At 42.3% G+C, this 12,577-nt stretch overlaps 1 protein-coding gene across 1 annotated transcript in view; it reads right to left on the bottom strand.

Moving 5' to 3' along the window:
• Positions 1 to 12,577, bottom strand: part of LOC119907806 (ephrin type-A receptor 7) — a 155,526-nt gene that overhangs the window by 11,577 nt on the left and 131,372 nt on the right. The window contains exons 9-11 of the mRNA XM_038725489.1: positions 5,832 to 5,887; positions 1,835 to 1,960; positions 862 to 1,047 (exon numbers count right to left, since the gene is read on the bottom strand). Coding sequence (XP_038581417.1) covers positions 862 to 1,047; positions 1,835 to 1,960; positions 5,832 to 5,887 — 368 coding nt within the window. The remainder of the gene's footprint in view (positions 1 to 861; positions 1,048 to 1,834; positions 1,961 to 5,831; positions 5,888 to 12,577) is intronic.

Here is a 12,577-nt window from a genome sequence, read left to right as displayed (position 1 = left end):
AGGGCCCCGCTGGGTCTCTAGCACCAATTACTGTACCCTGTGCACATCTGCTGCCATCCTACTGAGCACACACTGTATTCAGGACCCCCCCCCCTCCCGGACACACACACCACACTGAGCATCACTGCGGCAGTAACAAAAACTTCACAAACTCTTTAAAGCTTCTCCCTTCACCTGCCATTCCCATTAACCTCTACCTCATCTTCTCTGTCTCTCATGTCTTTTTCTGCCGTCTCCTCCCTTCAAGTTTTTTTTTCCTCCCCCTCCTTCCATCTTGTTTTCACTCTAGGACCTCAATTGCTATCTGTCAGCGGAAAATGGGCCTTGATGTAGCTCAGCTGCCGCTAGCGTATGGCATATATCCCACCACCCTGCTCTCTGCTCTTCAACTCTTTCTTCTTTTCCATCTTCCCGTCCCGCCCTCTTCGCTGTGAGCGTTGACCCCCTCCATTTGTGTGATATTGAAGTCGTGGGAGTATCGCAATGTTCTTCCCAATCTTCTATTCCCCTGTCCATCGCCTTTGCTCCTGCTACAGTTGCCTTCCATTCTCACCGGAGTTACAAGAAGTGCACATGTAATATTGAAATGGTCAAATTTCATTTCCCATTTTTACCCCATTCTGCTTCCCTACCATGTCACCCTATCTTTACCATACCTTCCAACTTGGTAATGGAGGTGAATCCCCTTTGTGTTGCTGGAGGTGGTCAAACTGGCCCATTCCTCCTTTGATCCCTGGATGCCCAGGAGTTTTCCTCCTCTATGCTTCCTTTCATCTTTACCCACTCTCCTTTGTTTTCGCATCCTTTTCCCACTGGTATCACCCTCTGCTTTCTGCTTGATCTCCCTCCCATCCTCCTCACCGGTGGTGATGACGCCCTCCAGCCGGATGATGTTGGAGTGGTCAAACTGCCCCAGGATGCCGGCCTCGCTTAGAAAGGAGCGGCGCTGTTTGTCTGAGCAGCCGGCCCTTAACGTCTTTATGGCCACAGGCAGCTCTCTCTTACTGGGGAGCTTCAGGCAGCCGCGACATACCTCCCCAAAGTCGCCTGTAGGGGGAGACAGACAAACACAGGTCATGATCCCTATTGATTGATGAACAACCAGAGGGAGCTGAGAGAGAATAGGGCAGGTTAGACTGATGAAACGGAGTAATAGCTGTGCAAAGGTTAAAAGAAAGTGAGAAGGAATGAATGAGGGTTAGACAGAGAGGGGAATCGGGGAGAGACGGGGAAAGGCTGGAACTGAATCAGATGGAGAAATACAAACATATCGGCGGGGAAGATAGATGACGCAAATCAGACACTGTTGAGAGAGGAGGGAGACATGAAATACAAAGGGATCAAAGAGAGATCAAAGATGGGGTAGGGTGCAGGTGAAACAGAGGAACATCAAGCAGAGACAAGTCAAATATAACAGCCAGAATAGTGGAGCTCGATTTTGGCAAAGATCAGTAAGCTGCCAGACAGATTGAACTGGTTTCTGCAATTTGTCTCAAGGCAGGTAGGGAAAGTGCAGAAATACTTTCAGTTGCCTTAAGATTACTGCAACTATAGTCCCTACTCCTGCTGCAACAGAAATGGTGGAAATGGTGCTGTACATACATATTTTTTTTTTTTATACCCAATATGATGACCATTTTTCAGCTTTAAATTTAAAGGGGCATTCCACCAATTTTACACATCATCTTACTCACCAAAGGAGTACTATTCATCCTGAAAACAGTTGTAGCAGTGTAAAATGGTTTCTATAGCTCTGAAGACAGCTTTCTAAAGTCTAAAAAAACAATCCTGCAAGTTCAACAATTCTGCTTTGTTCCCATCTACAGTAATGTACCTGTGTGCACAATTCTCTCTATCTTGATGCTCGAGTTGTCCAGCTCCTTGGCAAAGGCATGCACGGCCTGCAGCAGATCCTCGCAGGTCTCTGGGTCAATATAGGTCCTCCGTGTTGGGATCTTAACTGAACACACAAATATAAAATATAAGACTTGGCTCACAAAAATGAATTTAGAAGTGCACTTGTGAGGCAAGACTTTCCAGAGTCCATAAAATCAACAGGACAGCAACACGTAATTTAACATCCATGTGCCTTTCTGCTAAAAGAAATGAATACAAAAGATAAAAGTCTGGAGTCCCAGCAGCAAAATGTCCACATGGTGCACACAATAGATAAAAGGAGCCACTCTCAGATTCAGGTACCATTAACTGTGTAGGAGCAAATACATATACTTAGCCAACAGTTTTGTTAGCATAGAGCCATGTCTGTGGCCCTGGCGGTAAATTTCTCTCAACACAAAGCAAAACATTTCTCATGTCTGCATCACTTTGCGCTCTATTGAGGCTATATTCAGTGGAGGAATTGGTATACCGCCTCCTTCAACAAAGAATTTCTGTCTGTATTAATGTAATTAGTTCACAATGCTGTCTAGGAGGAAGCCATTGCTCTTTGATCCAGAAACTGAAATCAATACAGTTTTTACTATTGATATTTGAGATAGCTGAAACATGTCCTGCTATCAAACCCCACTATTAACTGTAGCCCTACTGTACATATCTCAGTTTGACGTGTTTAGCTACAGTAGTTACTGGGCTATAATAACCAAACATGACCCAAAATTCGAAATTCTTAGCAAGTAACTGACTATTTTAATCGTTTTGTTTTTTAAGTTGTTTAAAAAATGCAAAATGCTTCCATTTATGTATTCATAACTTGGCCAACACTCCAGTTTTGTCTGTGTTGACCTTGTGAACTCCAGAGGCAGAGAGAGAAAAACATAGATCAAAGGCTCCGGTTGCTCAAATCTGATTTTGGGTTTCCTCCACACAGCTATAGTCAGATCACAGGGCTCTTCCATGAGGGCTTTTTGTCTTTTCTGCTTGCTTCAAATTTGTTATCTCGCACACACACACACACGCTAACTAACAGACACACACAAACACAATATAATCTTCAGTCAGAAACTGGGACAGGACATAATAGACAGTAAAATGCTGAGGCAGAGAAACCTTAAAGTGCCACAGCACTTGTAGTTGGATTGCTGCTTTGTTGTTAGTTTTCGAGTTTGGGTACTGGTACTTCCCCCAAAAAGATGTCTGTGAAGGTTCTCAGTCATCCAGGTCATAGTTATCCAACGAAGGTTGAGGTCAAGGGCAACTGGACTTGGTTGAAGAAACCAAGTCCAGTTGCCCTTGACCTCAACCTTCGTTGGATTCCTCCCAAAAATGACAGCTTAGGTACCTCAGCAAAATGAATCTCCAAAAGACAACATCACTCTGTGTTCTCTATCTATAATGTCACATTTGATATATAGCCTTGTAAATATAAAAGTGATGTATTGTGGGCTACACATCTTGTTAACATACAACAACAGGTTTATTATCACTTAAAATAGAAACCAAATTCAAAATAGCTAAATTATTTCATGTTGACCTATCCAATCTTCAAAGAAAAAACGTTATTGTTATACAATTACCTTTCAAGGACCTCTACAAAACCACCTCTGACACCTAATTGAAAAAATTTCAGCTGACATTTAAAACTGCAAGTGATATTGACCATGACTGTTTGACTGTACACAACCAAACAAAAAACTGGTTTCCCAATAAGCTGCTTGTTTTCTTTATCAACTGCCTTTTGTATTTACCGAATACTAACAACTAGCAAATAAACCAGCCAGCAGATAGCCAATAATCATCAACCAATGAGGTATAGTTCTCAATTAGACCTCTGGCCCTTGTTACTACATGTTAAGGCTATTCTTCCAGGAAAAGGCCTGTTAGTTTTCCCAAAATCCGGTCCGAGGCTCTGAAATGTGATTATAGGTCTTGATCGACCTGGGCGATCCTATACTGGCTGCCTCATAACGGCTTATTGATCCACCACACACACACACACACACACACACACACACACACACACACACACATTTGCTTGTGTGTACAAACACACTCACAGATATGTTTGTGTACAGACACACACGCACACACATCGAAAATAAAGCCAAAAGTCCAATTATGAAGCAAATGAAACCTTTTCTATTCAAGGCCAGGGCTGAGCGGAGGATCGAAGACTCTTTTCTCTCAAATAGGGTTTTCAAACACACTGTTGTATCTTAAATCCAGCTGTGCAACACACATACACACACAAGAGGTGATGCTCATATGCCTCATTAAATTAACCATATAGGCTGAAAAGTGGCTGAAAACATTCAGATACATATATGACACACACAGATGCACGCTTCATTGTGTCTGTGGCTGCTTCAGGGTTAACTGTGTCACACACACTCGGCTGCATAATCTTCAGTGGACCACAGAGTGAGCATGCCCAGCTCCAAATATTTTCATTCCAAACCAAAGGCCACAAACGCTTTTAAAATGCCTCATTATCGTTCTCCATCCGTTTCCCTTGATACCGCCTCTCTTTGTCTCTCTCTCACATGCAATCAAACTCTGGATGATATCTAAACCTGGTCTATTAATGGAGACTGCCGATGAATCTTGATCCTTTTCCTCAATGCCCTGCCCCGCCACCCCCAGTGCATGTTTCTAGTTTACATACTCTGAGATAAAACTAATGTTTTGAACAGTGTCACTTATGATGAGTCTCTACATCTCTGCCAACTCACCTCTTCATACTCCATCCCTCTCCCCATCTTACTGCGCCCTTCACTCACTCATTTACCCTCCGTTCTCCCTCTACTTTATTGCTCACAAACTCATTCATTTTTGCTCTTCCCCTATCCTTCCATGTTAAACTTTGGTTGTGGAATGTGTTTAGCAGGTGAATAGATGGGATGAGGTAAAACAATTAGGCTTACATGACACTACCTCACACTCTCCATATTTTCACAGTCGCAGTGTGTGTGTTGGATAAAGCGAATAAAAAACATTTTTTTGTGCCTATTTATGTGAGTGTTCGTGTTCTAAAAAAAAAAAAAGTGTGTGTGTGTGTGTTTGAAAAGCAGGCCAAAAATGTGTGTGTTTCTGTGTGCATTGCGTGCTTGTCAGCTGTTGGCATGTCTTTGTTTGGGCAGATTTAATTCCCAGCCGCATGGCTTCGGCTCATTATTCATCAGGCATAGTGCTCCAAACCTCTCCAGAGGGCTCAGCATGCTGGGAGATTAAACAACGCAAATGAGCACGAACACGCACACACACACGCACAAGGAAACTCTAAAAACACACATACATCCACCACATTAGCAAAGCATTGGCATGCACGCTTACACACAAACAGGAAGAGATATGTCAAACTACTTCCATTCTGTCACTGTCAAACAAAACGCCTATTGAGAGCTTTGTGAACAGAGTTTAAAAAAAGCAGCATTTACAACTTTGTACAACATCATATACAACAACATTTAAGATCCGATTTAGGACCACAATCTCTTCTGCTGCCTTATTCTGGATCTTTTACCCTCTTTCTCTTCTTTTCCTGTTTCAGTTCATCATTCTAGCTCTTTATCTTTCCCCTCCTCCTAATTTCAGTGTCTCCCCATCAAACTCAGCTACACGCACCACCTAATGGAGTGTGTCAGTGTGCTCAGAGTTGGCTAAGCATGCACTCAGAATTAAGAATTGATGCAGAGGCACCAATGCCTTAAAAGTCATTGGAAATGCCAACACGTGTGTATTCACAAGAATCCAAAGACATGGAATAGGAAAGACAGAGCACTTATTGACAGATGCCTCCCGCTGTACTTGCAGTTTGAACATAAACACCTACAGTTAACAAACACACGCACACACACGCACACACACACACACACACACACACACACACACACCTGTGATATAATAGAGTGATCACCGGCACCGCTGTCACTTACACTGGAAGTAAAGTTCCTCGTCTCCCTCTTGAGAAGCTTTGCTGTAGCCGCATTGTCTGCAAAAAGAAACAAAGACGGGGCATCAGACAGTGTTTTGTCCCAGTTGGCAGACAAGCAAACAAATACAAGCATCAGACGCTGTTTATCTTGCAACGTAATAGATTATATGGAATGCGCAATAACTGTGAGATGAGAGAAAGCGAAGACAAGAGTATCGATAGTGGAGATGGAAAGGATACGAAGAGGCATTCCGAGAGACCCCCGATGCGATGGCACTGATGAGCAACAGAAAGATCTAAGGCTGAATAAATGGAAATCCTGCATGATTTGACTGAGCAAGTCACAGATACACACAGATAGGCCTGGAATTGATACATTATTGTTGTTTCACCCTGATGGAGCCTTTATGAAAAAGAGGAACATGAGTACATATACAGGGAACAGAACTTTCTACACATACGTGCACACACTGTCATCTCTCATCCCTTGCCACCACAGGGGGTCTAAAGAGGAGAGTGCTCTCTATGATCTGACTGCTGATGGCTTTTCAGCTTAGAGGAAAACTTGGCTCTTTGCTCTCACACACACGCAACAACAACCACACACACTGTAAGTGACAGATTAACAAGTGACAAACAGACATTCTGGATGGCCAGCACCATGCTTACTTGGATTAAAGAGGGATGAAAAACAAGACAAGAGGGATACAGCCAAGGAATTAAAGAAAGTTTTGATGGTAAAATCTCTAGTACATCATAGGTTCTTCTAACAAAGAGGGTGCTGTTAAAATATATTCTAAATATATCCCAGATATATATGGAAATACAAGATCAGAAACACTTTTGGGTGTTCTTCCAGCTAAAATCTGAAGAACTCTTTGTAGTCCTCAGCGGCATTTTAGTTTATATACTGTGTTATGACAGAATGTACATGTGTTTATATCTCATATCAACAAGTCAACGTGGAACATAATTACTGTACTTCAGGGATTATAGACAACATGGACGGTCTGGCAATTGAGCTTTGATGGCAATGTGCTACTTGCGGACCAGTGACATTGAGGTGCACAGTGTGCACATAGGAAAGTCAATGAATGAGTTTGCCCTTGCACGCGTGTCTACAGACCTGGGCGTGTATGTGCGCATTGGTGTGTTTGTGTGAAATGTAATATCTGCTCAGGGAGGCGTGTGTTACCGTGAATGTCAGAACACATCAGCACTTCACACAGAACCGGTGCACAGCTGAGAGGGAGTTCACAGACCGACCCACATAGTTGTGGTTTAAGCATGTGTCTGTGCTCATGCTTGTTTCTTTACGTGTATGCACGTGTGAATATATATATGTGCGGGGTTATGCACATAAGTGTGTACTTGCAAATTCTTGCCTGCATGCGCTTACAAGATTGTGGGTTTTTTTTGTTGTTGCTGCGTGTGCATGTCCCTGTGAGTGTTTGCACAGGGAGATGTGATCGAGGGTGAGGCTGACACATCCCTCAGCCTGTGTAGCAGCAGGGTCTGAGACAAGGTCAGGACCCTGTCTGTCAAAACACACCAGCAGAAACATGCAGCACAGATCCTCAGGGCAGGAGATACCAGACAGGGGAGAAGAGACAAGAATTAATAGATAAGGGAGCACAGAGGAAAGGGAGCGAGTGGGGAATGAGGGAGGATGGGGATGGAGTGCATGATGATACCAAGAGAAACAAGATGCAAGAGACCTATACGGAAAAGAGGTAAGGAAGCAAACAGGGAACATGACAAGTGGGGGAGGGCAAAGTAGTGGATAAATCATTGAGAAAAAAATGTGAGGAAGTCGGGAGACGGAGAGGCAGAGGAAGTGACAAGAAAATCAGTGGTTACGGGTAAGAGGATAATTGGGCAGAAGGGTATGCAAGGAAGGAGAAATAGTTGAAAAGGCACACAGTGTAGCCCATGAAGTACACGGTTAGGAATAGAGGAAGAGGCAAGTAGAAAAAGAAAGAAGGGATGGTAGTGAGGAGTGGAGGGCAAGAATGGATGCTGAAGATCAAGGAAGCAAGGCAGTGATGGAAAACCACAGCTTGGACATACAGCTGGATGAGTTAACGGAACAGCAAGAGGCAAATGAACAAAACGGCAAGCAAAAAGAGGACATAAAGGGACAAGTCAAGTGATATGAAGGAAGTGAGGAGACAAGGAGGCAACTAAGCCTTTGGAGAAAGGAAGTAAGGAAGAATAATTGACAGGGCTGCATGAAGGAAAAGTGGCATGACTTGATTCCATTTCCATTACTTCTTTTGAAATGTCACAGATGTGACAAAAATGAAATAGCAGATGCAAAGCAGTTATTTTCGGACTGTGACTTCTCTTTGGGTATAAATTCAACGGTAACAGTCTCCATCAGATTGTTAAGTTCATTTCATATTGTGGTAGAGCACAGCACCAAGGATATATATGGAACTGGGCCAAACAGCTTGACAAAAAGGGAAGAAATGGAGAAATGGTTTTGGCTTATTAGCATTCTCTTGGTATGAGGAAAGTTAGAGAAAGTTAGAGAAAGAAGAAAAAGAAGCGTGGGGGGAAGAATAAATGGCAGGACAACCGGAAGAAATGAAAAGAGGAGAAAAGAGGTGGGGGGAAAGAGAAGGGAGGAGGGGAGTGCAGACATGCCAGTGTACCTGGGCATCAGCTGTGTGAAGGGAGGAAGAGGAGAAAGAAGAGGAGGAGGAAGAGTGGAGAAGGAGGTCGAGAGCAGCACCACGCTAGCAGGAGTTACATTGGAGGAGGTCGAGCAGATGCTGCTGCAGGAAAAAAAGGGGGGGAGGGGGGGGGGAGTGCCAATGTCAATTCTGGCTCTTTTCATTTCTTCAAAAGATCGTCAGTCAACAACTTTCGACTGATTCCTTTCTGCTAAATCTTCATAATCATTGTAATCATTGGAAAATGGTGGACGCTGCCGGGAAAACATGCAGAAATGATCAAATTATCATTACTATGAAAACATATATTCTCTGTTATGAAAATCTAATCTATAAAACTCTCCCAAAACTGGTTTCAATTTTCCTTTTATCGGAATTCTGGGCCAATTTTTACATTTCACACTTCAGAACAACCAGATGGCAGAAAGAAATGTGTGGATGCCAAAACACTGAAGATTCTGGCCAAACTCTTGTCACTGTCAGATCACACTCATCAAATGTTAATTTTGGCAAGAATTATCATCTTAGTTTTAGTCGTTTATAGATTTCTTTCATTTTAAATGAACACATGTAATATACTGAAAACTAAACTTAAAAGGCCTTTATGGGTGAATTTAACCAAATTCTCTAAATGTTATTGTCTACAAAACACAGTCCGTATGTCTTAGCATGTCTTTCGAGACCTTCTTCCCCAGCCTGTCTGTGGTACTCTGCCCTAATTATTTATACTATCTATCTATCTCTCTCTATATATAGAGGGAGACAGATAATATAAAATTCTAAATAATTATCTCTAAAACAGTTGTTGGGAAATATTTTTCGCTGTGGATTTTGTGCACTGGTGAGCATCATGTTCATAATAATGAAGAAACATGTCACCTAGTGCAAATGTGTGACTGATGAGTTTCCGGCTTTGGCTAAACAAGTATTGCTTGTTAGTAGGATCAATTGATTGTTTTGGTCTTTTCATGGGATTTTTCATCAATAATAAAAATATAGAATATTACCAGCCTTATTATTTATACTGTCTAGATTGCTAGACAGTGCTGTGGTCAAAGGCGGGAAATGTTTTTGCTCATTTTGGTCAAACTTGTAATGTCCAACACTTATTTACTGAACGCATTTTATTTTAGTAAGCATTTAAGTGCATACTTTACTTAATTATACTTTTGATAACTTGGTGCATAGAATGTGTTTCTCAGCTGCACCTCATTTGACAAAATGCTATCTGTGGCACATAGCTTGGAAAACAGCATTGGGAAATATAGGCAGACACATCAGAAGAGATAGGATATAATCTATCTTTCCCAGGGGGCCTATTGTTGAAATAGAACCATGTATGGTGAAATTGACTGGCTCATAGTACACTGTTCAATACAGCTCAGTCCTCATGAGTCCTCGTGATTTTGGATGACAAAATTTGTACTAGCCATACCCTAGACTTACATGCATCTCAATACCAAATACTTTTTTTCAAGTGAATTATCACATGTGCAGCCCACATGCTAGTGTTTTCAGGAGATAACTTTAAAGCAAAAAAGGGAATCGATGCTATGTATATAAAGCCTTTTTTCTGCCTCTTCTCTCCATATGTGAATTCCTCTGTAAAATAAAGTGCAGTAATGGAAATAATATGAATAATTGGTGTGAGAGCAGGACTTGAATCCAAGCAGACAGGTAAAGGGGAGTAGAGGGAATTTAGGCCAGCAGAGACTTATGTAGGTCAAAATACATGGAAAATTAGGGAATTTCAAAAAGCCAATTCAACTTTTATCCATTATACGTTTTATCCATTAGACTCTGGTTTATAAGATTCAAAACAGTGTCACCTTTGTTTTTCATCCATTGCCAGAAGCTGCTCCTTGAAAATCCACACTAGACTTGTGACGGATGAATATTTAACATATTACCAAACAGATACAGAGCTCTTTGGAATCATAACTTTCACATTTAAACTGGAAGATGTCTGAGTCAGATGCTTGGTGGGGGTCTTTCTGAGATATGAAAGCACTGATCTGTACAAGACACACGGGAAACTACACTACAGTGGTTTAGACCTTTTCTCTTGGCCTAGCCATCCCTCCCTCCTCTCATTTTTTCCCCCCTTCGAATTCCACTTTTTGTCACTGTGGCGCCAAGAGTCAATGGCCCTATGAAATGACCCCCATCTTTAATTTCCGCTTCTTCCCTTCTTCTTGATCTCCTCTCCATCTCCTGATAACTTGTTACTCACTCACTAGACACAGACATACACACACACACTAAATCACAAGACACACACATGCACGCCAGTGTGGCCAGTGAAGGGTAAACAATCCCCACACTGACCAGTCAAGCCTGGACTTCTTGGAGAATGTTTGGGCAATGTCCTGGAACTCTGGCTCTATCAAACTCTGTCAGGCACCAATGGACTGTGTGTGTGTGTGTGTGTGTGTGTGTGTGTGTAATGGGATACAGTATCAAGATAAGGCTTCAGAGAGAGGAAAATACATTTTTTGTACCATCATAACTTTACTTCACTTTTATTCCCCAAATTATTCTTACTGAGTTGTGAAAAAATTTTCCACGTGCATCAGTCATGTGCCTACGACTCTTACTGAGGACTTTGACAGACAGGGAAAAAGAGAAAGTCCAAAACATGGCTCAGATGCGCCAGATGAGTAAGCAAACCTGAAAAAATAGCTACCTGTACTTCTCAGAATTATCAACCAGCAAAAATAGCAACATAAGACAGTAACGTATTCTGTTGCAGTGTGGCAAGTCTGCACATGCTAAAACATACCTTTACATAGAAGCTGCTGGTGTGTTTTGGGCTACAGGGACAAATGGTTAAAAAGAGGGACAGTCAACCTGCTGAATTAAAAGTGAGACATTAAGCCACATTTTCTGATCGTCGGTTTCCATAAGTGTGAATGCATGCCTTAAACGCATCCGACTGCCGATGTCCGTGGCTTCATGTGCGCGCATTGGGACTCATTTGCATGAGTCTGTGTGAGCAGGCAGATCGATGTAACTGAGACCCTCCAGCCGTAGCCGGGAGTTGGCTGTCTTTACAAACACGAGAGCATGGTAATTGAGGCATCAAGCCATTTCCTCTTTGTCTCTATGCAAAACACGAAGAGCAAGTTAATGGTCCAGCAGCGATGAACAATGGAGACCACTTGCAATGAATGCAGTGATGGAAATAAAGGAGAGAAAGATAAGCATTATTATTCAGCACTAGGCTGTGCACAAGGGGATGATGGTGCCTTCCCTCAAACCACCAATATATTTAAATACTTATATATGTGTGTGTGTGTGTGTACTGAAAGTTAGCTTATTTTTGCTGCTGCAGTATGTGTGAGTTTGTGTGTACATTTATTCCCATATATTCCTCTATAGATGTGACTGACAGCACTAGTTTGTATGGTTCTGCTGTGAGTGAATAGAACCCATTTCAGCACTCGATTGACTCCATCATTGCGCCGTTTGTGTACATCTGGATTTGGTCCAGTTGTCTCTATATCACAATCCCCTCTTTATACAGGTAGCTTTACCTGTGGAAAGGACTTAATCCAGCTGAGAGGTGGCACCAATGTAGTGTGTGTGTGTGTCCGTTTGTGTGTAGAGGAAAGAATGAGAGAATGCATGCAAACTATGCAAACAAATGCTTTCACAGTGTATCTGAAAATCTCCCTGGACAGACATCAATTGAATGCCAGCCAAATGAAATGAAAAAAACAATGGTTTTCTGAGCGTGTGTGTGTGTGTGTCTAACTGAGTGGGAGTGGATATGTGCCCCCTGCACACATGCTTGCATGTGTGATGGAGTATACAGTATAAATTTTGTGAGTGAGTGTCTCTGTGTGGGCGTGTGTGAGGCGAAGCTGGCAGAATATAGAATTGGACAGGAGTCAAAGAGCAAAGTGGTTGAAAAGGCACGCAGAAATGCCCCCCCTCCCCACACACACCCACACACACACACACCATTTTATCTGCTCAGCTGAATAAAACATGCAACTATATAGCAAGATATACTATGGAATTAATAAGCCAATAAAACATGCGTTAAATTGCCTGAGACATCACA

The sequence above is a fragment of the Micropterus salmoides genome, unplaced genomic scaffold, assembly GCF_014851395.1.
Source record: "Micropterus salmoides isolate LMB-PRFRI ecotype aquatic unplaced genomic scaffold, ASM1485139v1 Ms_hic_scaffold_17, whole genome shotgun sequence".
NCBI classification, from domain to species: domain Eukaryota; kingdom Metazoa; phylum Chordata; class Actinopteri; order Centrarchiformes; family Centrarchidae; genus Micropterus; species Micropterus salmoides.
Note: the sequence above shows the minus strand (reverse complement) of the source record. Positions and strands in the feature narration are given on the sequence as shown.